This window comes from Bacillus rossius (genome assembly GCF_032445375.1).
Source record: "Bacillus rossius redtenbacheri isolate Brsri chromosome 4 unlocalized genomic scaffold, Brsri_v3 Brsri_v3_scf4_2, whole genome shotgun sequence".
In the NCBI taxonomy this organism is placed as follows: domain Eukaryota; kingdom Metazoa; phylum Arthropoda; class Insecta; order Phasmatodea; family Bacillidae; genus Bacillus; species Bacillus rossius.
In genome coordinates, this window is record NW_026962011.1 from 33220787 (window position 1) to 33247947 (window position 27161).

The following is a 27161-nucleotide window of genomic DNA, read 5'->3' on the forward strand; positions in this document are numbered from 1 at the left end:
ATAAGCGGTACACCACGGCGACACAGACAATCAGATAAAGGAAATAACGTTTAAAAAGTCTTTAAAAGATAATTTACATGTCAGATTTCTTATTTCCGTTAATTAAATAAGTAAGTCGTAATGTCCGAATAAATATTAGATTTCTACTTTAAAATACATTTTTTTATACGGAAAAGATATCTACACCAGTACACTGTGGCGACGCAGACGATCAGATTAAGATAATGACGTTTAAAAAGTCTTAAAAAGAAAATTTACACGTCAGACTTCTAATTTCCGTTAATTAAATAAGTAAGTGGTAATTTCCAAATAAATATTAGATTTATACTTTAAAACACATTGTTCTATACGGAAAAGATACCTACACAAAGCGCTCGGCATCTAATAGCGGGACCAAAAACTTAATTCGATGTTTAAGCGAGAAGTTTTTTTATCCCAAAATTGACGTCCTAAAATATAGGTGCGACGATTACGCACATGCGACGATTATGCAATAAAAGAGGGTACGTATTTTATGAAAAAAATTATTTTAAATAAAATATATATGAGAAAACCTTTCTTTTTTTGGAAAAAAAAACACGTGGGTTTAAAAAAAGTTTAATATTATTATCATTATAAGTCATAACTCATAACCTATAATACATACAAGACTTACAACACATACATAACATTTCAATAGTTAACATACATCTTAATGCAAATCATGTGGGAATCTTAAAATATATATGTATTGTAAAAAAAATCATACTATTTCACAATCTAATATTATTTATCAAATACATACTATCATTATTTATTGTTCTTTATGTTGCAATATAAATACTTAGAAAAGCTTACCATAGCTTTTAAAAAAAATACAACATAGGAATGAAATCCATATTTAAAACAAGTTTCACAGAACGCTATCTTCCATGATGCCATTGTTTTTTCACTAATGCCGTTATCAGAAAATTGTTGTAGAAAAGTCCCCAATTGCTCAAAACAATCCTCTGCTAAAGTTATTATCACCACTGCCATAGGAAACTTCCTATAAAAATTAATAAAATGAGTGGTATGACACATTTGAAGAAACTTTCAAAGTTCAGACTGAAATTGATCTTGCACATTTCTCAGTTAGTATTTAGTTTCATAAACAGTCTTATGAATATCGCTAAAGAGAACACAATCAACCAATCTGGACGACATGGTTGAACTGAGATCAGGATCAAATGTTGTTCCGACACAACGTTCATCTGCAGCAGTGGGAATCACACGGCCAGCGTCATTGCTACCAATCAACATGAATTTCCATCCTTTGTACTTGTTGATGCCACAGGTGCAACAACTCTGAAACAAAAAAAAATTGATAGAGGCATTTTGATTTTGAAGTAATCAACTTCTGAGCCTCTACTCTATGTCAACATTATTCTTAAAGAGTGGAATTTTTTAAGTAAAGGTACACATAACTTGTTAAAAGAAAGCCTATCTTCAAAATTATAAACTTTAAAGTAAAAAAAAATGAAAGAATGATAAAAAATTTAAATGTTAGATTCTCCACTTAACAATTTTTTTTAAATATATTTACCCACAGTATAATCACTTTACACATTACAAGGTCATGTCTAAAAACAAAAACAAACCATAAAATATTATTGCACTGATATTTTGTAGCATACCATGCTACAAGAAAACCACTTTGTAAATAACCAAGTATTTTCAAAACCACTGAAGTATCAGATCACTATAACTGCCAGATATAGAAGAGTTAATTTGACAATTATCATATTTAAAAAACTTATAAAAATATAAAACAATAAAAAAATTCCTTTCGTCACAGCCTACAGGATTAGGTAGAATTTGAAGTATCTATTTCTCATGGAAATATTTTGGAAACTTCTCTATAAAATTCTAGAACATTTTAAGAACTTAATGCACCTTACATATATTAAATATTAGTTCCCCAACATAAAAAATGATAGATTAAATATTTGTGAAAAATTGTGACAGTTATAATGTCCAAAAAACTGTAATATATATGTATATAGCTCTCTCAATTTCTCTTTCTCAATCTCTCTTTCTCAATCTCTCTCTCTCTCTCTCTCAATCTCTCTCAACTTTTGAGTTGACGATGGTTTCGGGGTCAATGGACCATTATACAAAAAACATTATAAAATTTTTCCCAAAGTTGCACCATGGTAACGGCTACAACAGGTAGGATTTCTTTTAAATCTACCAAAATATCAGACTTTAAGCAAACTCAGAGCTCAAGACTTTGTAAATATTTTACAGAAAGTTTTAATACAAATTACGTAATCTGCAAAAAAAAAGTGCAGCGATGGATCACCCATCACTTGAACAATAAGCCGCGCTCTGGCTGGTGTCAGCTTGACCACGCCTCGCAGTGCCGCACCTCTCGTGATGCTACGCTGCGTTGATCTCGTCCAGGTTGAGGTGTGCGATGAAGCGCAGCCTCATCTGCAGCGCGGGCCGCAGGCGCCGGATGATGCCCTCCACGTCGCTCTTCATCATGTCCCCCACGAACATGTACTTGATGTGGTACCTGCGCTGCCGTCAAGGTGCCGTCTGTGTGCCTTTCAAGCCGTGCTCAACCAATCACTAATCAGCTACCCCCACCCAATAAGTATTAGTCTTCCAAATTTCAACTAGGCCACAGTGATTTGGAAAAAAAAAAAGCATCAGCACCAAAACTATGAAAATCTAAATTTCCCACTTAAGAAATTTTTTTTAGTTAAGATGACAAAAATAATTAATTGTGTACAAGAATTGTGTTAAGATTGCAGTTGGCGTTTACCGTACAAAAGGACAGAAATAGTAAATTTTCCAACAAGCAAAAAACAGTACTACCAATATAATATGAGAGAAACTGGAAGAAGCCATATTGATTTCAATGGGGCAATGGTCCTTGTGCCATTACAATACTTTAAATTAATGAAATTTTGTCTTTGTAACTGCACAGATCACACGGAAAAGTACTTGCAGCAACCAGTTGCTATATAGGTACTTCAAGAATTATATTTGAATATATTTTGCTTTAACAAATACAAAAATTAACCAAATAAAATTATGGCCTAAAAATCGTTGGAAAGTAAGATGGTGCATTTCTGTCTCTGGCTCCCCAAATTCATGTAACAGATAAACTACCAACTTACACATACATTTTTTGTGCATTATTACATCGCAAGATGGTGACACTGAAAAAGATTTATTGTTATTATTATTTTTTAACCTTTCCTGCAGGATAAACGTTTTGTTAATATTCCAGATTGTGAAGTAAGAAGTTGTAAACTGTACAAAAATACACCCCAAACTAAATATTTCAAAAGTCGATTCCGAGTCTAGTTTTCTGAAGGAACCGAAACCAGAACAAAAAAATTCCGGGAAACCGCACGGGCCTGCCTGTGGCCCTCGAAAGAATGATAAAATAGCACTTTTTTTTTCAATCCTGCGAATGCACGATCTGTGACCTCAACAAGGAACGCCGGCGCGAAGAGCACGAAACACGGGGCAGAGCGACGGCGGTGAAGGATACAGCAGGTCGCAGATGGGGTCCATGTAGTTCATGTGGGTGACACTCTTGTCCACCTGCTCGAGCAGCTCGTACAGCTCGACGGTGAGCTCCATGACGCAGCGCGGCCGGTCCGTGTTGAAGCGCTGCAGGAAGGGGCCCACCAGGTGGCACAGGAACAGGAACTGCTCCTCCGTCTTCACCAGAGGCCGCACCTTCTCCTTCACGAACCTGCGGGACGCCGGCCCCTTCCGTCTGTTCCGTCGTCTTTACTTGCGTGTATGTGTAATACTATTCTCTTGTTCTTGGCAATATGAAACGTACATTCAAATTCCCATGGCATTATTTCAATAATACTATTCTATATGCTAAGGCTGATTAACGCTTTGTTTTGTAGTGGTATTTCTATAATATCACTTTGAAAATTTTTTTTACTATTTGCAATGTTTCAGTGGTATTGCCGAAATACCTCGCGTGAGTAAGCCTTGTGCTGCTATCTGGCGAGATCCTAACAATAACAAGCAACATTGGCTGCTTTAATTTTTCCTTCCACCACGTCTGCTAAAAGTTACACAATAGACTCAAATTTATTTTTTAATATATTTCTGTGTGCCTCAAAGGGTTAAGTCGTTACAAATAAATCCTGTAGTAAAATAACTGATGTGCATTAATCTAGTCAGTACAAATCTTGCTTGTACAAAGTTCCCACAAAATTATTATTTTTTTTGCTATGTATTAAATTATTAATAAGGATCTATACCATTAAAATAAATGACACTTTGCAAGTTAACCAGTAGTTTTTTCCCGAACTGAAACCTTCTTTGGATTACAAGTCAAAAATTAAAGTAACGTGTTGATTGTAAAAGGTCATGTGTATTTATTAGATTTTAAATATATCGAATAACTCAAGACCATTTTAGCTCGTTCATGAACTTAATTATTCCATTAGCCATACCTACCTACTACTAAATTTTATAGAACTCCCAACGCGTGGAAAGTCGTCGGACTAAGCCACACACGCAACGGAACGCGGAGCGACCTCGCTCGCACAAGACTCACTGAGGCACGGTGGAGATCTGGCCCACGCCGGCGTGGTGCCACATGGAGTGGGCCAGCGCCAGCGCGTAGGAGAACTTGTTCTCCAGCAGGTCCTCGTGGGTGGTGCCGAAGCTGAACATCTGGAAGGGGGAGCCGCGGAAGCGCCACTGCGCGAGCTGCGGGCAGCCCAGCACCTGCAGCAGCCGCTCGTGCAGCACGGACCAGTACGAGTCAGGCAGCGCCGCCATCACCAGCCCCACCGAGTTGATCCACAGGTGGATCTGGTGCGAGGGGATCACCGTGTGCCTGCGACAACCACGCGTCCTCCGGCGCTGGGTCGCCTTTCTTTGCATTCCACCCATCACAGACAAACTGCTCGGCGAGTTTCTCTAAAGACTGGAAACATTTGAAATTAATAAGCAGGAATGATTCTTTTTTTCTAATTTTTCAAAAAGGGTTTCCTTTTCAGCTGAAAATGAAGCTTCTTAAATAATGCAGTCTTTATTCATCCACACTTTAACACACATGTTTGCAAGTACATACTCAATTTTTAGAGAAACAAATAATATTTCTGTACATGAATTTTTTTTATTTTTTTTTCAACACAAGAAAAAATGACGTTAAAAAAGCGCGGAAGTGTTCATGACTTAAAAATAACAAAATTGAGAAATTTAAAGAAAAACTTTTAATAAATTTTACATCCTTCAGCATTGGTTTTAGCTGCACGACATGCTGTAAAATTTAGATGTGAACATTTTTGTGTTTCAAAAAACCCCTATACTTAAATTTGAAAACTTCAGTGCGCACGTATGCAAGCAAAAAAAGCTACTTCGCCCATTCACGCTACCGACAATCTCCCTCTGGTCAGTGGCGGATCCAGGATTTTGGTTTGGGAGGGGCTTGACCCAGCTGAGGCTAGGCTTTATCAAGGCAAACACTAAAACAATAGTGGACCCAGATGCTTTTGGAGGGGGCTTGAGCCCCTTAGCCCCCCCTCTGGATCCGCTACTGCCTCTGGCGGACGACGCACCAGACCACCCTCCACAGCGGACGTGACAAGCGACGGGGAGAAGGTGGGCTCACCCCTTGGCGATGACGTCCAGCAGGCTGCTGCCCACGAGCGTGGGGGTGACTGGCACGGCCATCAGCTCCACGCACGTCACGTACAGGGCGTGAGCAGCCGGGTTCGGGAACTCGTTGAACCTCCAGTCCGTCGATGGGAACTGCGACTTGCCCGACATGGCTGTTGGGTCCGCGTCAAGGGTCAACAGGGGTACAACATTCGCACGACTTTGTTCCCAAAACCACTAGCAGACAGGGCCGGTGCAAGGTAAATTGGCGCCCTAGGTGAAAAACTTTAATTGCCGCCCGCCCCCCCCCCCCCTCCCGGGCCGGACACTCCAAAAAATTTTTCCTTGCCTCAAAATACATCACGTAAGCCTAAGATTTTGTCAACAATCAAATGTAAGCAGGCTTGTGTTTTTTTTTTTTTTTTTACTGTTTTACTTATTACAAATCATAAACAGGTCACCGTGGACTTTAAATAATTATTTATATCAATATAAACATTCCAAACTGTTACAAAAATCCATTTTCATCTAGTTTCAATAATCGTTAAACATATTATATGAGCTGTTATGTGTTGTGATGCGCCGCCCCCAGCTACTTGGCGCCCTAGGCGGTTGCCTAGTTCGCCTATATGGACGCGCCGGCCCTGCTAGCAGGCTGAACACTTCTATCCACATGCAATGTTTTATGGCAACCCGGTGTGCATGGAGTTCCGAGAATACATGGCGGCATGCTATGGCATCCCTGAAGCCGCAGAGCATAACCATTGTGTGCTCAAAATATTTGCATAAGCATATATAAACAAACATATCAGCCGAGTTCGGATGCAATAAGGAAGGTTTGAAAGTATCTACACATTGCATCATATATGTATATATTATTTGGTTATATATACAGTCAAACCTCAATAATACAAACCTGAAGGGACCATAATTTTGTAACTATGCAATAACAAGGTTATTAATAACCAAACAATTACAAAATTTAATGTCAATTATTATATAATTTTTAAATAATTTTATAAACTTGCATACAATTTTACGATGGCTACACCCATGGTTACAAAAAAAAAAAAATGTTCTCCTGTATCGCACTTAAAAGAATAAAATACAGCAGAAGATTATTACCTAAAAAGACATACAACCATCAAATTTGGAAAAATAAAATTTCCACGCTTTTTTCCTCACCCTAAAACGAAAATGAACCAAAGTAATGACATAGATACCTATTATTTGAGTTGAAACTTCACATTGTTTCTTCATATTATTCTAGGATATTCGTATTAACCATCCTTTACTAGATGTAATCGTCTACCCTTGGAACAAAAAACAAGTTTGTATAACATAATAACTATACTTTTGTATTACACAAATTACTTAGCACTTTAACTCCTATGTAAATTCTAGGACTGTGAAGACACTTTGTATTAATGAGATTTTTGTAATAACAGGATTCTATTAATAAGGTTTCACTATATATATATATTTATATTAATAATTATAATATTATCTTATATGGTGGTACAAAATATTGGTGTTCATCTTTTGTTTATCCTCTATAAAATGGAGGCGGTACCCAAGCCAAATATAGTTTTACAGAATGCACAGGAATTATTATAGTAGTATTCTATAAATATCATTTCAAAATGATAACATCAAGAGCGTTGTTTTAGTCCATCTACTAACTATAGTACATTGGAGTACCGCGAATCTGAACCCGCTCAAGACTGCATGATTTCACACTTCACTTAAACTAAACTAAACCACAAAGCAAGCCAACGAGACACCGCCGCTCGCAGGGTCGGCAAGGATACTCTCGACGATGCGGCGCACCAGGCGGACATAGTAGTCGAGGTCGGGGATCCAGCTGACCTCGTCGCTCTGGCGCTGCATGTAGGTCTGGTAGGCCTCGGAGAGGCTCCAGCCCGGGGGGCGGATGTCCCGCAGGGAGCCCAGCACGGCGGCCACCAGGCGCCTCTTCAGGGACGGCCGGTCCCTCAGCTTGCGCTCGTAGTAGTGCAGCGTGTTGTACAGGTACGTGACGGGCCGGTCTGCAACCACCGGCACGCATCACGCGTCCACCTCCGTTTTATCGCTATCCACCATATACCGTATAAACCCACGTACCACCCGCACCTTTTTTTTCAAAAAATCAGGTTCGAAAAAGTAGGGTGCGGGTGTTACACGGGACTTGGGCCATTTTAGCGCGGTGACGAAATAACGCCGGCGCGACTGGAGGTTGCTGTGATAGGCAAGAGGGGTAGGGGAAAAGGAGGGGAAGGAAGCGGCAGACAGTCAAGGTCACATTCCTCACAGCGTTGTCACGCTGCAGCTTCGCTGGTTACAAACGCGCGCTCCCACGCACTGTCCTATCCTCATTTGCATAGTATCCAGAGGTTTTACACGTGTGTTGGCTGCAACTATTGTAATGAATCGTAAAAAGTTGTGTTCTTTCACAGTTGCGGAAAAATTAAAAATAATCAGTGAAGCGGAAGAAATCAGTAACCGTGCTACCAGGCGAAAATATGACGACGAATCATGTGTGAGGGATTGGAGGAAAAGTAAAGACAAACTGTTTTCGGCCAGTGGCGATAGACGTGCGTTCCGTGGTGCGGTAGCAAAGTTTCCAGAGATAGAGGAAAATCACCACGACTACATCAGGACAGACGGCAATTCGGTGCACTTTAAGCACGGAAATGTGTTCACTAAAGGCGCTGCAAATTGCTCGTGAACTTGGCGTGGGTGAAGGCTTAAAAGCAAGTAGGAACTAGATGCGCAGGTTCATGGTAAGAAAGGGTTTGTCCATGAGGCAGCGTACTACAATCTGCCAGCATTTACCGACAAGCTACGATGAGAAATTAATAGCATTTCAGAGGCATGTGTTAAAGCTGCGGAAGCTGTAGAATATGCCACATTTAGGCACAAGGTTTTTTATTATGCATGTAATAAAAATAGTTTTTATTATGCGTGGCTAGGACTCGCGTGCTTTATTGTTTATTTTGTTTTAACAAGGTCATTGCGCAGCGCACGATAATGGACGCGGAAGATTGTAACTGTAAACAGCTGGGAGCTGGGCAAGGTCACGCGCACAAACCGCGCGATGTTGCCACATTGCAGTTGCCTGCCTTCTGTACACTTTTAACGCAAATGCAGAGACTAATAAGTAGCATAGTACTTTTTTGGTAATTCTTTACGATTTGTTACTGTTTGAAAGGAAAATAAATCAGGACTAAATTATTTTTTTCCCATGCAGATTTGCAATAAAAACATTTTTTCCCACCATGGCATTCTAAAAATAAGGGTGCGGGTCTTACCCGGGGGCGGGTGGTACATGGGTTTATACGGTAATCTTGCCTCTAACTATAGCTCATAACTAGTCACCTTACACAAGTAGAAGATCACTTAACTTACAAACATTACTTTAAATATTTTAGAACCACATTCCCCCGTTGCTTACAAAAAAAAAGAACGTTTAGTAACCAACATTCAGAACTTCTGAAAATGAAATTGCCTTATCTAATCACCCTAGGAAATTTAAATGACCAAATTCTTGGCCAAGAAGAAAAACAGACTTCCTGTGGAAAGAATCTTGGTCCACGTAACATGCCGGACCCACATTCAAGTATTGTACCATAGTGCTACATACATTACTACAAAAATTCAGTCCAATCATGAGTCTACTCACCATGGAACTTATACAAACAACCCAGATGCTCCAGCAGCGTTTCCAGAGACTTAGTAACCGGGGGCAACTCCAAGTACCGATGGATCACAATATCGAACACCTGCAACCCAAACGTTGACCATGAACCACCGCAAGTGCCAGCAGCGACACCTGAGTCGGTCAGTACGGGCCCGGAGCTCACCGGCAGGAACCGGAGACACACGTTCCCGAAGTACACGGGCAGGGAGTGGTAGGGCGAGGACGGGCCTCCCGTCTGCTCCAGGATTCCCTCCGGGGCGAACTTCTCCGGGTACTTGCGGTGGAACGCCAGGTGCTTCTCGTGCCTGCAGAGGGTGACAACTGCGAGGGAAGCACTCACGTACACGTCGGGTGACCGCAAAGGGCGGAGAGTGGGGGCTCACCAGTTGGACTGCTTCCAGTGCTCCGGGGAGTTCTCCTTCACAAACTCCTGCACCCTGTTGCGGAACTCGGCCGCCTTGAGCAGCAGCAGCTGGATGATGAAGAAGCACACCTGCGCCTCGTTCCCTTCTTGCGTGCGCAGGGCCTGCAAACAAGCAGCTGTGCTCTGGAGCTACGACCCCTGCTGCTAGCGTGCTCGCCACTTGGGCATTCTATGCATCGCGCCACAGTATGAAATGTTTCTTCCAAAACCCATTTTGTGGCTGGAGGAAGCCTTTTGGCCAAGTTTTAGGCGCTTGTTGGAGTCTTAATTCTTGGAATGTTTAATTACAATGACCGTTATAAACACTTGCGTTAAATAATGACTAATGAGTAATTTCCTCTTATGGTTACAGACATAAGGATGTAAAAGAATATCAGAATGTAACAATGTGTAAAAGCACGGAATATGTCCAATTGTTGCAATGTAATGTAATCCCAAAATTTTTGAATAATAAATAAAAAATTTACGTTCCAATATGGTTGGACGTACTGTGAATCACGTTAACAAAACCTTTCAGGATGACAGTGCCTCCAGCACACTGCAGGAGTTGGACGGTGCTCACCAGACACAACACGAGCCTGTCGATAGTGACGATGTTGTACTTCCAGATCATGTCGTTGATGGCATCCACGCACTTGTTGACGTGCTGTCCGCCTCCAGAGTTCGCAAACTCGAACACCAGGTAGTCGCAGAACTTGCGCAGGTGGGCGGACAGGGCTCGGGCTCCGATCCGCTCCAGGATCCTTCACAACAATACAGTTGTTGACAGTTGATCTTGTTTAAGGTTATGTCATTTCATATTCCAAATGCCAAAACACTGCATAACACCGAAATGCACATTAATACACCATGTAGCGATGAATGCAAGTTGTATCATTGGAATTAAGTAGCATTTAACCAAAATTTAATTGAAATCATAAAAAAGTAATCTTTTAATGTTTGAAATTCAAAGAATGTAATTTCCAGAAGGAAAAAAACCGTCCCAAAGTGCATGGATAAGAAAAATTAATTTAATTTGTTTTATGGTGCATCTCTTATTGGAGCACTCACAAGAACTCACTGATTTATCTTTATTGTTTTGAATGTATATGTTTTACACCAACTTATTACAAATTATTTTATCATAAAAATGTAGGAAAATACATCTTACCACTATATTGGTGGAGTAAGTACTACTAAACAGCTTTTATAAAAATAAATAAATTAACACCAAATTATTCTGTTTTAAAAACAAAATTGGGCTAAAAATAAAACCATAAAATCTTGACTCTGATGATAACTTATTACTACACGGTGCTTAGATATTTTAATTTATTCGAGTTTAACCTCTTGGAGATAGCGAGTTTATCATTAGCAACTAGAAACAATAACACACCACTATGCAGAACAATGGTCTCGGCGAAAGAATCGGCCATGTGGCAGGAGTGATTTAGAGGAACAATGGAAATTCAAAATAAGAATGGTTGGACCGTAATTTGAACCTGGGAACTCTGGAACTTGAGAACGATGTGTTACCACTTCGCCACATTGCTCCGTACACATGGCGCTTTCGAAACATCACCAAAACCCACTCATGAAAATTTGTATTGAACCAATTATTTAAAAATCTAAGCATTAAAACATAAAAAAACAATCCCATCCAATCCTAGTGGCAGGATCTTCCTATTTTCCTTGGAAGGAATGGGATGTTCCTACACTTTGCGTGAGTTATGAAAACTCTGGAAGTTTGCAGTGAACTCGCACTAGGACATGAGGGCTACAACTGCGACGACCGCAGTGGAGGCGGGCCCCTGGGAAGGGACGCGTGCGCCGCTCACTTGTAGGCGATGGGGCTGATGCGGTCCGTCTCCAGGATCATCTTCCACACGAGGCAGAGGAACAGTGGCGGCGTCCCCGGCACGGAGAAATGCGTGATGATGTCGTTCTCGTTGTTCATGGACGCCCAGTTGCGGAACTCTTCCTCCACCGCTTTCTGCGACACAGCGAGCACACAACGTGGCACCGAGGTACTACGCCGATCTCGCAGCAGCAGACTGCAAGGAACCACGCGCAATAGCTTCCAAAGCAATTTACGTGGCGAGTTCTCATTTTAATTTTTAAAAAAATTTGACTTCACAAACAATTTCGTTTTGAGGACTCGTCAAAAGCCTTTGCACTAACTTCAGACCAGTTTTTTTTTTTTCTTGTTCTCATGCATGGGAACTGAACAAGCATTTGCCTTAACATGTAATGAAATTAAATAATAATTGTGATTGAAACCACAACCTCATTTCAAGCATGCATGAGTAAACCAGCTCAGTTGACTAAAAAAAAACACCTTGTTTAACAAGATGCAAACAGTTTAATGAGGATTACGCTGACAGTTAATAAAATACGCCTGAGTATTAATAAAATGCTTGAATAGCACGATTATGTGCAGGCATGTCATGAGAAAAGAGAGAGGATCCTTAAAGATTGGGGAACTAAAATGAAGCAAGACAAGCAGTAACTAAAGGACAGCGGAGCTGAAGGGGGTCAGTGAGCCGCTGGGTGACGGGCGACAGGCTAGGTCCGGCACCTTCAACTGCTGCTTGTTCTCCTTGGGCACGGAGTTCTGCTGGAAGAACTCGTTGAGCACCGGGGAGAAGCACTGCAGCGTGTGGTTGGCCCAGCTGTGGGGTGTGTTCTGCATCACCGTGTTGAGCAGGTCGCGGCACCACGTGCCGGACAGCGTCTCCGAGCCTGTCACGTCCACACCGCCCCTCACTCCACGTGCCCGGCTGGTACCGTCGCATTATTTACAAAGACAAAGCATTTGCTCTTGTACAATTAGCTTCAATTTATTTACACTTTCAGTGATTCCGATTTTGAAGCTGCTTGATCAAATTAATTTTATAAGTTATGTCTGTTTTTAAAGAAAGTGCTTACTAAAAGTACATAAAAATATTCTTACTACCTGCAAAGGAAAAAAAAGTATAACTATTACTGTAATACAACAATGTCCATGAATACCTGATGAATCTATTACAGGACATGATTACTTAAAACAGGATCAATTTTATCGAAACTCAACAACATACAAAATGTTTCTTTTCTATTCGCAGCAAAAAAACTAACACGTTTTACAGATAATTTTCACATTATTTAAGTGGATAGTACATTTATAGGCTAGTGGATAGGATACTTATATTTAATATGCAACTATTTAATATATTGGATAGGACACTTACATTTAATATGCAACTATAACCTGGAGTGAGTAGTCAAAACACAAAATGCAAGCTAGCAAAAGGCTGCTCCATATTAAAGTTTTATGACTTCTAGCAACGGTATTGTTAATTTTTGGAATTTTTTCGTGACTTTCATGACCTGTAAACATCATGTATGAAGCATAATATTTAGAGTTTACTGGTGTTAACATACACTTCCGAGGCATATTTAATCAAAATAGTATTTTTTTGGACAGAAATTTTGAACAGCGCAAAAGTGTCTGAAACTGTTAACCCATTTGCATCTACAAGTGTACTAGTACGCAGCTGTTTTTCAGGCCGATAACACCATAGGCGTACTGGTACGCAAAATGGCTAATCTGCCCGAAAAACTTGAAAAAAATCCCTTTAGAATGAAAATAACCCCTCAGAGTAGCTAGTATTGTTATAACAAAGGTATATTATCGTGAAACTTAAACTATTTTTAAAATTTTATTTAAAGAATAAAAATATAATGAAAATAGAAAAATAACTTCAATAATAGTAATGTATAAAAAAAGTTTATGGATTCCATGGTATGTCTAACATTAAAGTGAGTGGATGCAAATGGGTTGATGATATTCTTTGAGGACGCTCCGACTCAGGAACTCACCGGTCCCGGTGACGTGCATAGAGCGCGCGAGGGTCAGCACGAGGGCCCGGTTCAGCTCCTCCGACTCGGCGGAAACCAGCGTCTTGGGCTCGCTGAGGAAGCGAGACAGCTGCGGCTGCACCTCCGCGCTGCCCAGGCCCGTGATGAGGCGCAGCGCCGTGCTCTCCACGCTGCGACACACACGCACGCTCCGAACTCAGGTCCCCGGTCCCCACGGCGCGGTGCTCCTGGGGGGGGACATCGCCCACACGTCTAGCCTGTGTGGGTTTCAACTACAGGATGAACGACCCCACTGAAACAAAACTTGGTCAAGGGCATATAAATAACAGTTTTTTATAAAAAAAAAATATTAAAAAAATTGGTTGTCTGTAAAGTCGGTTTACGGACGATAGTTTAACGTGACGTCATAACAAAACATTGATGAAATGATTGCATACTTTTATGAATAAAATTGAATCATTTTTATTGAATTATCACTATTTCGTATGGATACAAAGAAGGAGTGAAATTAAATCTACAATTTAATTTGAAAAATTTACTTTTATTTGCACTCATTAATTCTAAATATGTTTATTACTTTAACGAAGAGATTATTTTAACTACAACTTTTATACATGTTTGCTATTTAACTTCATCCAATCTGTGTTATTCTGTTAAGGATAGGGCGATGATAGGAAAAGTAGGAAACGAATGTGAGTGTTTCAAGTTTAATGTGCCTCGAAAAAGTCAAATCGATGGTTGTTCCAATCGATTGGAAGAGAGATAGATGCGGCGCAAGCGTACAATGAGTGTAACGGGACACAGTGTAACGGGACAATGTGCGTAACGGGACACTTTTTTGTGCTTGCAGCCAGCGTTCATCGATTTATTAGACGTTGTCACGTCTAAAAGTTTTTATTTCATCAATTGCAATCAATTGAAAACATCCCTCAGATTAATTGGATACAAATCCACATTCACACAGATCAACAATCATTTGTTTGGTGTGTCATCACAGTATTGGGTATGAACTACATAGTTTGAAAATGGCATTAAGGAAGTGATAAAAACTTTTGGTTTGTTGGTGACACTGACCACTTAAGGACACAGTTACCAGGCACAATTGAGACTATTCAGTTTAAGTTCCTGGTTGCGGGATGCAGTACTGGCGTGGTGACGGGCGTGTGGACGATCCTGTGGATTATAATACATACAGTCAAACCTCTCTGAAACGACCCCTCACGGTTCCCAGGAATAGGGTCTTAAAAGAGGGGGGGTCGTAATAGATGTTTTCAGAAATTTTCAGTTGATTTCTACCCCCCCCCCCCTCCCTTCCCACACCGCTACTCGCTAAAAAACCAACCGTACAATGGCAGGATGCTGTCACTCACAATGCTAGACGGCTTTGCTTTAAAACCACTTCAACCTTCATGACAAGTCCGTTGCCCTAAAGGCCACCTCTAAAGAAAATATGTCAAAAGACAGTTTATTTTTACTGGTTAGTTTACATGTACGTTTTCTGCCTGCCATAGTTAAATACACTAGAACCCCGATGTCACAAACCCCGGATTTAACGAAGCAGTGATTTTACGAATACATTATCGGGAACCGTCAAAAAATTGGACATTTTGACCAAAATGTGAAAATCAGAAGGGAAAAAAAAAAAAAAACGAAATGAAAGATCATTAAAATCTGTTAATTTCAACACACAGCGTATTTTTGTGTCGGCTTTAATACTTCCAATAATGTTCATGTAATAATAACAAAAATAATACTGGGATATTTCCTTTAAAAATATGTCAGCGGTATGTTCTGCAACGCAAGTGGTCGCACACGAAGCTCGCCCGGCTGGCTGGCGGCAGTGGCTTCATGACGCATAAGCTCACCCCTCCCTCCACTCGTTAACATTCTTCAAGGCTAGCTCATCCCTCCCAGACACACAAACCATCTAGTGTCCTCCCTTATAACACCCCAACTTCGCTCCCCTTTGAATAACCTTCAGTGAGAAAATGCTCTTTTCACCCTCTCTTCTCCCGTAAAATTTGGCTATTATGAATGGGGTACTAAAGCGGTGAGGGAGAGGTAAGATCGTTGTAAATATTTTCGGACCCCTCCCTCCCCCAAACACGCCCAAAAAAAAGTATGCCAAAATATGTCACTTTTCACACCAAGTTCGAGTTCAGTCATCTCTGGCAAGGAATTTACAAGCTTTCAAAATTAAATATAAATGTATTTTAATAGCAAGGGTCCTATGAAAAGGAATATAACAAATAAAATCAAGCTGCTGTCACCAAACAAAGCATAAAACGGCCCAATGCGTGGTCGCTTCGTTATTGCTCGCGCGAGAGGCGAGACGTGGAATGTCAGAAGAAAGATAAATGCGGGGGAGACAGATGGTAGCCAGTGTGTTTCCTGCGTGGGGAATAAGTGGCGTAGCCTTTTTTTTTATGCTGGGTGAAGCGACCTTTTTCTGTCAACACACGGGAAAAGATATTTGCCTTAGCTGTCAAAATAAACATAGCTGCGGTAGTTAAAAAAAGTCGAGGTGGGCGTGCATCCAGTCGGTCGCTGTGTATATCTACTCGAAAAACATAACATCTCAATTCATATTTAGATTCCTTATAACCTACACGTATTGCCGGATGTTTTCAGCCTGATCCATACAAGTTCCTTAGCCACGTTTTAAATGAAAACAACTGGCGGGCCAGTGTTGTGCCATGTTTTGCGGACACATAAAGCTTTTATCAATCTGCTGACAGTTTTAATATATTTTTACTCTCGTTAAAATGAAGCAGATAACGTGATTCGTGGAATGGGGGTTGTCAAGCTCTGACAGCGTTCGACAGGAAGTGGTATCTATTTTTAGATATGCGTTGCCTATGGCAGTACAGCACTCGGAAAGAGAAACGCAGTAACACGCTACTCACCACAAGAAACTTATTATCTGTCCGATTTTCTTCGGATTTTCGGCAATTTTTTCACGGATCCTCGAAATCGGGTTGTAATAGAGAGGTGGTCGCAAAAAATGGGGTCGCAACAAAAAGGTTTTACTGTATTTATCGAAATAGAGTCCATGGTTCTCCGGTAGAAATAAGGTTGCGACGTTGTGAGAGCAAAGGAGTTGTCCACCAGGCCAGTCGCCAGTCTCAGCCCCGCTAGTTCTACAACCTCGGGGCAGGAACCCAGGAGGATCGGGAGGGGAGGCGGGGCACCAACCAGAGGTGCAGCTGCGTCTGGTTGGTTTGCGGCACGGCGGCCAGGCTGTGCAGGTGGGACAGCAGCTGCACGCGGTAGTGCGGCTGGATGTGGTGCATGCGGTAGCTGAACATCTCCAGCAGCGTGTAGAGGATGCCCCACGCGTGCGACTTGAACACCGTCGGCAGCAGCTGGCCTGCAAGCAACCCCCCCGCTCGCTCACGGCCCTTGCCCGGTACGACCTTCGAGGTGGCGAGCCGATCTGGAAACTTAAACCTACATTCACAATTTAAAATGCTGTAATACTTCTGTCTTGATCGGGATATTTAAACCCAGAACACTTTGCGCCAAAGTTGGCTACTGTTTCAGCAAATGTGATAACGCTCAACACCAGTTTTGGTCCTAACTGTAAATTAAAAGAAAAATGAGTAACACATCTGAAACATATTACAAAGTCAAAAACACACGTAATTGGTTAAGTTTGAAATAAAGAGCAAAATGTTCTCCAAAATGAATGAGCCAAACTAACTTTTACCAAAAATTAGTGCTTCAATGATATAAAATTATTTATTTGCTTTTACAAAAATAATATTATGTCCATATTATTAGACCACGGAAATAAAAATTATTTAACATTGCTGCTCTAGGAAATGAAAGCTGACTCTAATGCTTCCTAATTCAAAACAACTAGACCCAAGAACGTGGTCTGACGACCGGGAAGCGGGGCACTCACTGATGAAGCCCTTGATGCCGAGCGACTCGATCTCGGTGTACACCAGCAGGCGGCTGTAGGTCTCGACCAGCGCCGGGGCCAGCGCCATGTTCGACTTGGACTGCGCCAGCTTGATGACGTGCGTCACGATCGAGTGGATGAGGCTCATCTTGGAGTGCACCGTGAGGGAGTCCAGGATGGACATGGAGAGCGGGGTGGTGGGCCCGTTGGCGAGCGCCGCGTTGTTGGTGTGCGGGGGGAGGGGCGCCGGCTGCTGGGGGCCCTTCTGGGTGCCCAGGATGGTGTCCACCAGCGCCGCCATGGGGCGCGAGAAGAACTCCTGGTTGGTGGAGTAGGCGTTGCAGAGCAGCGCGATGCGGTAGTCGGCGCCCATGCACAGGCTCGTGTTGTTGGGCATCACCAGGTGCTGCAGGAACCTGCCGGGGCACGGACCAGCACATCCCTCCACCTAGCCATTCAACGAGCCGCACGTTGACTGCTTGTTCGTACACTTCAATATGTTACAAGCACAGTTGCAAGCATGGAACAATATGTTGGTAAGCTGCAGTTGTGATATTTAACTTGAGAAGTACACAAGCAATATATTACACATACTCATACAGTGAAACCTCACCAATAGAAATCCTGTTAATACAAAAGTGTTTTCACAGTCCCTAAAAATTATATGTTAGTTATAGTGCTAAGTATGTAATTTGTTTAAAACAAAAGTATGGCTATAATGTAATACTAAGTTGTCTTTTTTTTCCAAATGTAGACAATTATAATTAATTAGTAAAGGAAGGTTAGAAAAAATAACCCAGAATAATGTAAAGAAACAATTTGAAGTTTCAACTAAGTATGTAATACCAATGGCTTTACTTTAGTTCATTTTAGGTTGGGGAAAAAAACTTGGTGGTAGAATGTATTTTTGTACGTAATAAATCTATATACCTCTGCTTTATTCTTCAGTTTTAAGTTTTTTTTTTTTTTTGCCACCGGTGTAGCTATCCTAAAATTTTATTTTACAATTCCCCCCCCCCCCCCCAAAAAAAAAAAAGGTACAGTATTAAATTGTACACAATTTTAACTTTATTTTAATTAGTTTAAAAAAATCATATAAAAATTGTGATTACATTCTGTAATAGATTTCTTAATTAACACAAAACTCATTATTGCAAAGTGAAAAAAATTATGGTCCCTTTAGGTTTGTATTACTGATGTTTGACTGTATTCAAAAGTGTTCCTATTTTTTTATTTCTTTTCAAAACATTATGTACGGATGAAATGATTCTCAACTATGAACAAGTCACGGCATGCTCGGATGTAATGTCCATACACTCTTGGCCCGAGGTTTCCCCCTCGAGCGAAAGCAGGGGGTTGGCAGGGCGCACACGGTGCTCGCAAGGGGTCCGACACTCACTCGTGGTGCACCTTCAGGGTGTGCGGGATGGGACGGTGCATGTTGAGGTGCTCCAGCTGGGCCTTCTTCAGCAGGTGGATCCAGATGCACGTGATGGCCATCTGGTGCGTGCAGAGCGCCTTGTTGAAGTCCGGCACGGGCAGGGGCTCCTTCTCCGGGTACAGTAGGTCGTACAGCTTCAGCACGGGCAGGAAGTTGCTGAGCTGCAGCGCAGAGCGACCACCCACACACACCCTCTACGCCACTTCCACCGGCACTGCGTACCATCCCTCCCTCGCATGCAGTCCATCCAGGCTTGCCTCAAGCACTTGCGTAATTACCTCCGGAAACAATCACTGCTCGTAAACACGGAATGAACGAACCTGTTCACACTCTGGTTCACACCCGGCAACATTGGCAGCATATCCAGAAGAGTAGCTCCTAGCCTTAACATCTTATAAAATAATGTTCTGTTTGAAATAAATGGCTTAAACTTTTACTAATTTTTTTTACCTACTTAATAACAATGTATAGTATGATTTGATTACAATGTCTGTAATAATAATTAATATTAATTAATCATGCAATTATACTTACGTTAGTTAACAATTAATATACATAGTCATAAACACACTTAAGAAAATCAAGAAAATTTCCTTCATAAGTTTTCAAAATTTAGTACCTGATCTATAAATACATACAATTTTACCTTTTAAATAACTTTTGAATGCTAAGAAGTTTAAATTTCCAAGTACCTTGAAAAAATTCTTAACTGGGTTTAACAGTACTACTTAGTATAATAATAGAATGATAATTTAACTTAATTTAACACACACGTCTTATTGGGTAACTATTCACTGACTCACCGGGTTTCTTTGAATGCTTCCAGAGATAAACTGGAGGAGAACCCACATCAAGTGGTCTCGTCCACGTCGTAGGTCGTGACCTGCCAACTGAACAAAAACCAACCACATACGTAATTGGAAATCACAAGCGGGTGAAGCAGTGCCTGCATCACAAAGTGATGAAAGCATAACTTGTACAGCTTTTAACACAAAAAGTAAATCAATGTCGGAATGAAAATCAATGTATTCAAGCCCGAGGTAGAGTCAACGTAAAAGAGAGAAGAGTGTTGCGACCAGCGGAAACGCATGCTTTGTCTCACAGACAGAGCTCCCTTCCTAGGATTATGCAGGTAGGATGCTCTGATACAGTCAACATCCTGTATAGAAACTTTTGGTCATCCCATGCTCTTTCTTTTACAAACACATCCAGTCATCTCGAACTGCCTATACCATCAGCAGATATTTTTGCCTCATGGGGGATCACAATTAAACTTTAAATAAAACGCACGTTGAACTTAAATGACAGAGTCACTTTTAGCAAATTGCAGAACACAAAATGATTTACGCTCTGAAGTTGCCATTTTCATAGATTTTTACGGCTCTACAACTCACTGCGCTGCCACAGGTAAAAAAAAAATCAAATGGCACAATCACAATGCATGTCCTCAACTTGCGGCTCACACACTACCATCGCACCGCCCCGCTACCACAAATGGCCAGGTGCTATGTTATTTTTAATAATTAATTAAAATAATTTAGATGTTCTTGTTTTATCAATAGAGCTCCACTAATGACTACCATATTTTTTTTTTTTACATTTTTAAAGTACATAACCTTTATTTTTAAAACTGCATGTACAATTTATCTCTTTTATTTATTATCTTAAAATTCCACAGAGATACAGAGAAAATACATGCTGCGGCTCTCTAAATAAACGGGAACATCGGTTCACTTAATATCTGGCTCATCTCGCTGGAAAGTCTGAAACTTGGCGCCGGTCCTGTCACAAGCCAGGTCCTCACCTTGTCGTGCAGCGCCATGACGATGTTGGGGAAGCTGGCGAACTGGAAGAGCACGAAGTAGATGAGCTGGCTGGAGAGGTGGAGCCACAGCCAGTGGCTGGCCCCAGCATCGTCTGCATCGGCCTCCGTCTCCGAGCGCTCCATCGCAAGCACCACCAGCTCCACCAGTTGCTCCTCCAAGGCCACACACCGCTGCTTGTGCTGCCAGCACGCCACACGCCACACACCACGTTACAGAGGTCAGCCAAGGCATAAGGCATTTACAGCCCACCTCAATTCCTTAAGGTATGATAAACAGGTCTGCGAATCATGTTTCTTTTAACCAAATCAAATTATTACCTATTTTTTTATTTTAAATTTGTACATGCCCACCAACAGCCTAGGGCTGAGAGAGAGAGAGGAAGAGAGGTGTGTACGTGTGTATATAAATTTTCGCATTAATATAATTTTTTTTTTTTGACTCCTCTAATATGTGAAGAGAAGAAAAAAAAGAGGCACTGTATGTTTGAATTCCAATGTAAAATATTCAGTATACACATGATTAATTTAAATCTGATTCACAATTAAATTTAAATATATAAAAACAGGATTCGTACAATTCTATACCAAAGCCACTTTCAAAAAAAATAAATAGTTACAAGAATAAAGCATTTCCTTGTTGCATGTTTACGCCTGGCGACAATCAGTTGACGTGGGATTCCACACATCTGTTATTACCGTGTTTCATGTTTATGGTTTGTAAATTAGAATGTGAGTGATCAGTGGCGTGGCCAGGATTTGTGTATGGGGTGGGGGGGTGTTAAGAAGCATGCCCCCTCACCCCCCGAACCGTATTAAAGCGTGGGGGGTCCGGGGGTCCTCCCCCGGGAAAATTTGGATATTAAGGTGTAAAATAGTGCTATTTTTAGCAGTTTTCGGTACTTAAATTTAAATATCGTAATGGTAAAAATTTTTTAATTAATTTTAATATGAAATTTGTTTGAGTGATGAATAAGAAATTAATTAAAGATTTGGTGCTGGGGGGGGGGGGGGGGGGGTGTTTGAACCCCGCCCCTGTGAGCGATGTTCACCGGGACACGGCGAGGGCGCACCTGCTTCTGCAGCCCCAGCATGGAGCAGACCATGTCCCGCGAGTAGGGCTGCTCCAGCACGTAGCGCAGCAGGCCCGTCTGCGGCTGCAGCAGCTCCCGGTCGTAGGGCAGGTTGCCCTTCAGCGAGAACTTGAGCGTGGCCGGGTCCAGCCTCCAGGGGTTGATCAGGTGGTCCGCGTAGCCCGAGTGCTCCACCACCGGCAGCATCCGCGAGTGCCCGATGATGGTCACCATCTGGGCCGTCGCCCGGAAGCTCTCCACGAAGCTGGACAGCAGGTGCGCCACCTTCTGCACGCCCACAGGCAAACAAACAATAAGGTGAAACCGCAATTTCCCCCCATTCATTAAACTGGCCTTCGTCAGAGACTATAGGTTTAGTACTCATCACCAGGGGCGCAACAACAGGGGGGGGGGGGGGGGAGGGGGGGCAAGGGTATTACGCGCCCCCCCCTTTTCTGAAACTTTGAAGTGCGGGTAAAACAGGGGCAAAGAAAGTGCCGTGTAATCAATTTTTAGATAATAAAACTGCTTAAATAATAGCACCATTTTCCACCTTGAAATACAAATTTTCCCGGAGGGAGGATCCCCCGGACCCCCCCCCCCCCCTCACTTCAATTAGGGGGGGATCGATGATTCTTTATAAAAAGGTATATTTACCCCTCCTCCCCCTTTGGAAATTTAGTTGTTGCGCCCCCTGCTCATCACTGCATAGAGCCTAAGAATGCCAAATCCGTTGAGAGCTATATCGGGAAGAAAGATTTCTGCAGTCACAGCGGGCTGTAAGCTACTTGGATACTTCATTAGATGGGAAGTAGAACATAAAAAGCATTCAGTTCAACAACTCTCTGTCCGAGCTCTTCAGAACTCAATATTTTCATATTGGAGCTTACATCTAGAACTTCTGGTGTTATATCTAAGTACATACTACATTTGCGTACCTATTACAATAAAGGTGTCTCATTCTCACATTCAGGTCCCCTAATATTTAAGGTTCTCTTTAGACTGAGGTGTTCTACTTGTCGAGGTAACCTTACATTCAATACACTACTTATTTTGGGGTCGTCGTAAATTACACTGATACGGTACTTTATAATTGAATACTGAACTCAGTTATCTTAAGTATTTCAACATTGATTCCAATTATTTAACAGAAGTATTGTTGGTTTCATATAATTAATTCCACACTTTAATGAATAACAGCAATAATTTAGGTACTGCATTTTGAGGACATCATTAATTAAAAAGACAATTGAAACCACAAACTACAAACCAGACAAAACCCTATTTAGTTATTAAACCTTTCGGATAAGATAAAGTGAACCTGTGGTACAATATGAATTAATTAAATATATTTATTAATATAAATTTGTAACATGCACACCAACAGTTTGAGACTTTTTAGGTGGGCACAACATATAAAATTTAAAAATTTTAAACAGGAATACCACAGTAAAATTGAATTACAGTAAAATGGTGTTTAAAACATTTTGTAAAAAGCTATTCTATATATAAAAAAAAATACACATTAGCATTATTGTTTAAATAAAGTCCCTGTTATCACGTTGAGTTTTTGAGAAATAATTTTTCTTCAAAAATTCGTTATGGAAATGAAACCCACTAGAAAACACCGTAATTAAAATAAAACGGAGAGCAATGATGAGCTCTGAGTGAACAAAAATCACGGGCAGCACAGTAATGCAAGGTGATACCTAGGGTCAGCAGCTAAAATCCCCCTCCCCCTGAAAAAATTGGAACATGAGTGGCTCGATTGGTGCGGGATTACACAATGTGCCGAATCATAAAATGCCACATTTTGAAATTTCACCATGTTAATTAATATAAAAAGGTCAGTGGCAGATGCAGGAAGGGGGGGAAATTACCCCCTTTACACCCACAAAGTTGTGAAAAAATTTGCAAACTATCAGTGAAGACAATATGTTACTGTGTGAGAAGCCAAGTCACCTATGGCTAAAACTGAAGGCCACATGTAAGTGAGTTAGTGTAAATAGTAAAGTTTTTTTTTTTTTTTTTTAGTGTACACATGGTAAATTTTAATTTCTTTTCTTCCCCTGAAAAAAATTCCTGTACCCACCACTGAAAAAGATGAATTTGAAATTTGTGGGCTGATCAAGCTTACACAACATGGAATATAACTTGCAGTAAACTATCAGAATCAAAGTTCCAAACATTACTAAAATAACAGTTAGTTCGAACACATACCCAGTGTGGCCAGTTCTTGTTTTCCGGATACGCCTTCTGTATCTCGTTTACGATTAAGTATCCTGGCAGGAGGCAGGCATTCCTGTTGAATATGTACTCTATGACATTGACCAGCGCCCGCAGTTGGGGCAGGATGGCTGCGTTCAGCGTGGAGGGGATGGTCTGAGCCTTCTCCCTGCAACCCTTCACAACCACACAATAGTTAATCTGCAAGATTTGTGCAATGGGAGTGCATGACTTGATGTAAGTTTTTGGACATACGCCATTGCTAAGAACTTTTTCTGTTGAAGAAAAAATAAAAAATAAAAAATAAAAAAAATATAAAAAAATAAAACTAAATTGGTAAAACTATTGTGTTCGTTTCGTCTTTTTGTTTTGTCGTGTTTTTGTCTCGTTTCAACTGTTTTGCTGAATTATTTTGGGTTCAATATTTTTGTGCTGTCATCATTAGTGTTTTTTTTTTTAATTGTTCTATTCTGTTTTGGAAAACTATTGTGTTTGTTTCGTCTTTTCGTTTTGTCGTGTTTTTGTTTCGTTTCAACCGTTGTGCTAAATTTTTTTTTGTGTTCAATATTTCTGTGTCGTCATCATTTGTGGGTTTTTTTTTCCGTTCTCTTAGTACATTTTTCTTTGTTTTGTTGACCATATTCCTGTTACGGAATATTTTGTGGTGTTTATATCCTTGTTGACAACAGCAATTTTTTGCTTAATTTTGTGTTTTTTTTTTTGTCTTTTTTGGGATTTATTTATTTATTTTTTTATTTTTTATTTTTTATTTTTTCTTCAACAGAAAAAGTTCTTAGCAATGGCGTATGTCCAAAAACTTACATCAAGTCCGTTAATCTGCAGTATAGAGTAAATTGAGCGCTATTACAAGTTCTTCTGGTAACATTTTTTAGGAGCTGCAATTTTCAGTGAAACTTCTTTGGCGTGATAAAGAGTAAAATTTCAAGGCTGAATTCTAATGCAACATTTTCATGAAACATTGTTGTGAAATATTTCTGAAATGAAAAGGACAAAGAATAGGTACTTGGCCAAAGACATACTAAGATACCACTATGCTAGGTATATATGTTGCTGGGCTTGTTTTCGTTCTCCTCTTTAAGCAATCATTTGTCCCTCACCCAAAAAAAAAAAAATAGAACCGAGAGAGAGAGAGATGAACTAAAGAATAAGAAAGTGTGTGTGCACAACCACTTGTTTCAGAAAATAGACATAGGTATCCTATACGGTCAGCTGTGAATGCCTTTAAATTTTTTATTTGCTACCAGCGCATTCACGTTCCTCCTTGTTCAACCAGCGACGTAGAGAGTGCTGTTGAGACAGTCCCTGTATTTCCCGCATAGATAGCGCTACCTGTTATGAATTTAATATTTCGTTCAGAGATTTGGCGTGTTCCAAATTACAAAATTGTTTGGAGAAACAGTAGCATGCAGAATTGTTTCTTTATGATTGGAGTATTTCAATAGTGAGTAATATTTACTGTTAATTAATCATTATTGATTGGTCAATAATTATTGATATCCTGAGCAGTTAATTTGAAGTAAGTAATACTTTTGTTAATAAATATTTTTTTTCATTTTTTCCTTCTAATTTCTAATAAATATTTAACAGGTAAGGATTTGAAATTATTTTTATTTTTAATATACTATATATATTTATCATTGAAATTTAAACTACACTTTAATAACTATGAGATATCTTTCTGTCTGTTGTCACCACTCACCACCTCCGGCTAGCTCAAATTAGATGATGAGTGGAACATACAGGTTGCAGGTCACGAAGAAAGAAATAATTTATAAATAATTTTCGAAGTATTACCTTTTTTTTAAAGTAAAAAAATCACACTATATTCCATACCACAGAGCACACAAAAAAAATTAAACTGTACCTCCATAAAAGAGAAAAACATGTAGACTTATTACAAATTACATTATATTGCCCGGATAAGTTCCGAGCAGCGACGGCTAAACAAAACCCTTTGTCGCCTCGCTGTGGGCTTTGCCTACGACTATGGTCAAAAAATTCTAATTAATTTAAATGTCCGAAAGAAGAAAAAAAAAGTTCTTAGGCGTCGCCCGGACCGTAGCCGTAAAGTTGTACTTCAAAATAACAGTGAGTATTGTCCTCCAAGTGCCACTGCATCCGAATTAGTTCCAGGACTGACGACTACGAGAACTTCAACGAGATTGCAAGTAATCGTGCGAAAAATGCACCGACGGCAAGCGCAGGTCTGAACTCTGTAACGGAGTGCCGCGCAATTAGGGGAATCGCTCACGATCCAGGAGGAGAGGCACGGAGCAGGTGTCCTCCTCGCACCAAAAGTTTTTTTTCCCCTCTTTCTTTTCGTCCTTTTGCGGTGCCGCGCTACACGTTGCTTGGCAACAAAGTTTTTTTATTTAGCTCGAGCAGCGAGTTTTCAACTGAAAAACATACTACTTACAGAATGATGTTTGAGAAGAATAATTTAGAGAGGATACAGGGTAATAAATACGAGTATACCTGGAAAGATGGGGTCTAGATATTAGACATATGTAGTTTATAGTAAAAGTTGCAGTACATACCACTAAAACATAGCCGTATTTTAAGTTGCCGTATTTTACATGTAGCCGGTTGATAATTTTTAATATTTGCTGAATGTCAACTACCACTTGTTTTTTGCTTTTATTATTAGATATTACTGTCTAAATATTACGACAGAAAAAAAATACTGCTGTGTTGCGACTGCAGCTTTCAAACTACGCAGGCCTATTGCTCGCGAGAATGAAGGACCAGCCGTGCTGTGCCCGTGCCAACCTGAGAGGTTCACAAGGGCGTACTGCTTACAGGGATGCGTTCAGAACTTACTCTAGCAGTTTCGAAGTTCATAATGCATACTAACTCTTAACTATGTTTGGCAGCATTTTTCCTCTTGAATCACAGCATAATATGCCTTGTCACATCAACAGATCAAAAAAAAAAAAAAAAAAAAAAAAGAGCTGGACTCCCAATCATCCGTTTCATCCGTCCGTCACCCGTCAGTCCGTCAATTTCGGTCCGTTATTTCTCTCTGCAATTATTACCGACTCTCAACCATACACCATCCGTCCAAATATCAGTGCTACAACTTTCCGCCACATAC

At 40.6% G+C, this 27161-nt stretch overlaps 1 protein-coding gene across 1 annotated transcript in view; it reads right to left on the reverse strand.

Moving 5' to 3' along the window:
* Window positions 1-581: 581 nt before the first annotated feature.
* Window positions 582-27161, reverse strand: part of LOC134541767 (mediator of RNA polymerase II transcription subunit 23) — a 30341-nt gene continuing 3761 nt past the window's right edge. Inside the window, exons 4-23 of the mRNA XM_063385430.1 lie at window positions 24041-24223; window positions 21821-22108; window positions 20730-20930; window positions 19729-19815; window positions 18884-19086; window positions 17485-17900; window positions 16773-16947; window positions 13578-13747; window positions 12295-12458; window positions 11555-11709; window positions 10300-10480; window positions 9697-9839; window positions 9477-9618; window positions 9296-9395; window positions 7425-7661; window positions 5627-5786; window positions 4565-4849; window positions 3530-3736; window positions 2390-2539; window positions 582-1326 (exon numbers count right to left, since the gene is read on the reverse strand). Coding sequence (XP_063241500.1) covers window positions 2401-2539; window positions 3530-3736; window positions 4565-4849; window positions 5627-5786; window positions 7425-7661; window positions 9296-9395; window positions 9477-9618; window positions 9697-9839; window positions 10300-10480; window positions 11555-11709; window positions 12295-12458; window positions 13578-13747; window positions 16773-16947; window positions 17485-17900; window positions 18884-19086; window positions 19729-19815; window positions 20730-20930; window positions 21821-22108; window positions 24041-24223 — 3636 coding nt within the window. The 3' untranslated portion in view covers window positions 582-1326; window positions 2390-2400. The remainder of the gene's footprint in view (window positions 1327-2389; window positions 2540-3529; window positions 3737-4564; window positions 4850-5626; window positions 5787-7424; window positions 7662-9295; window positions 9396-9476; window positions 9619-9696; window positions 9840-10299; window positions 10481-11554; window positions 11710-12294; window positions 12459-13577; window positions 13748-16772; window positions 16948-17484; window positions 17901-18883; window positions 19087-19728; window positions 19816-20729; window positions 20931-21820; window positions 22109-24040; window positions 24224-27161) is intronic.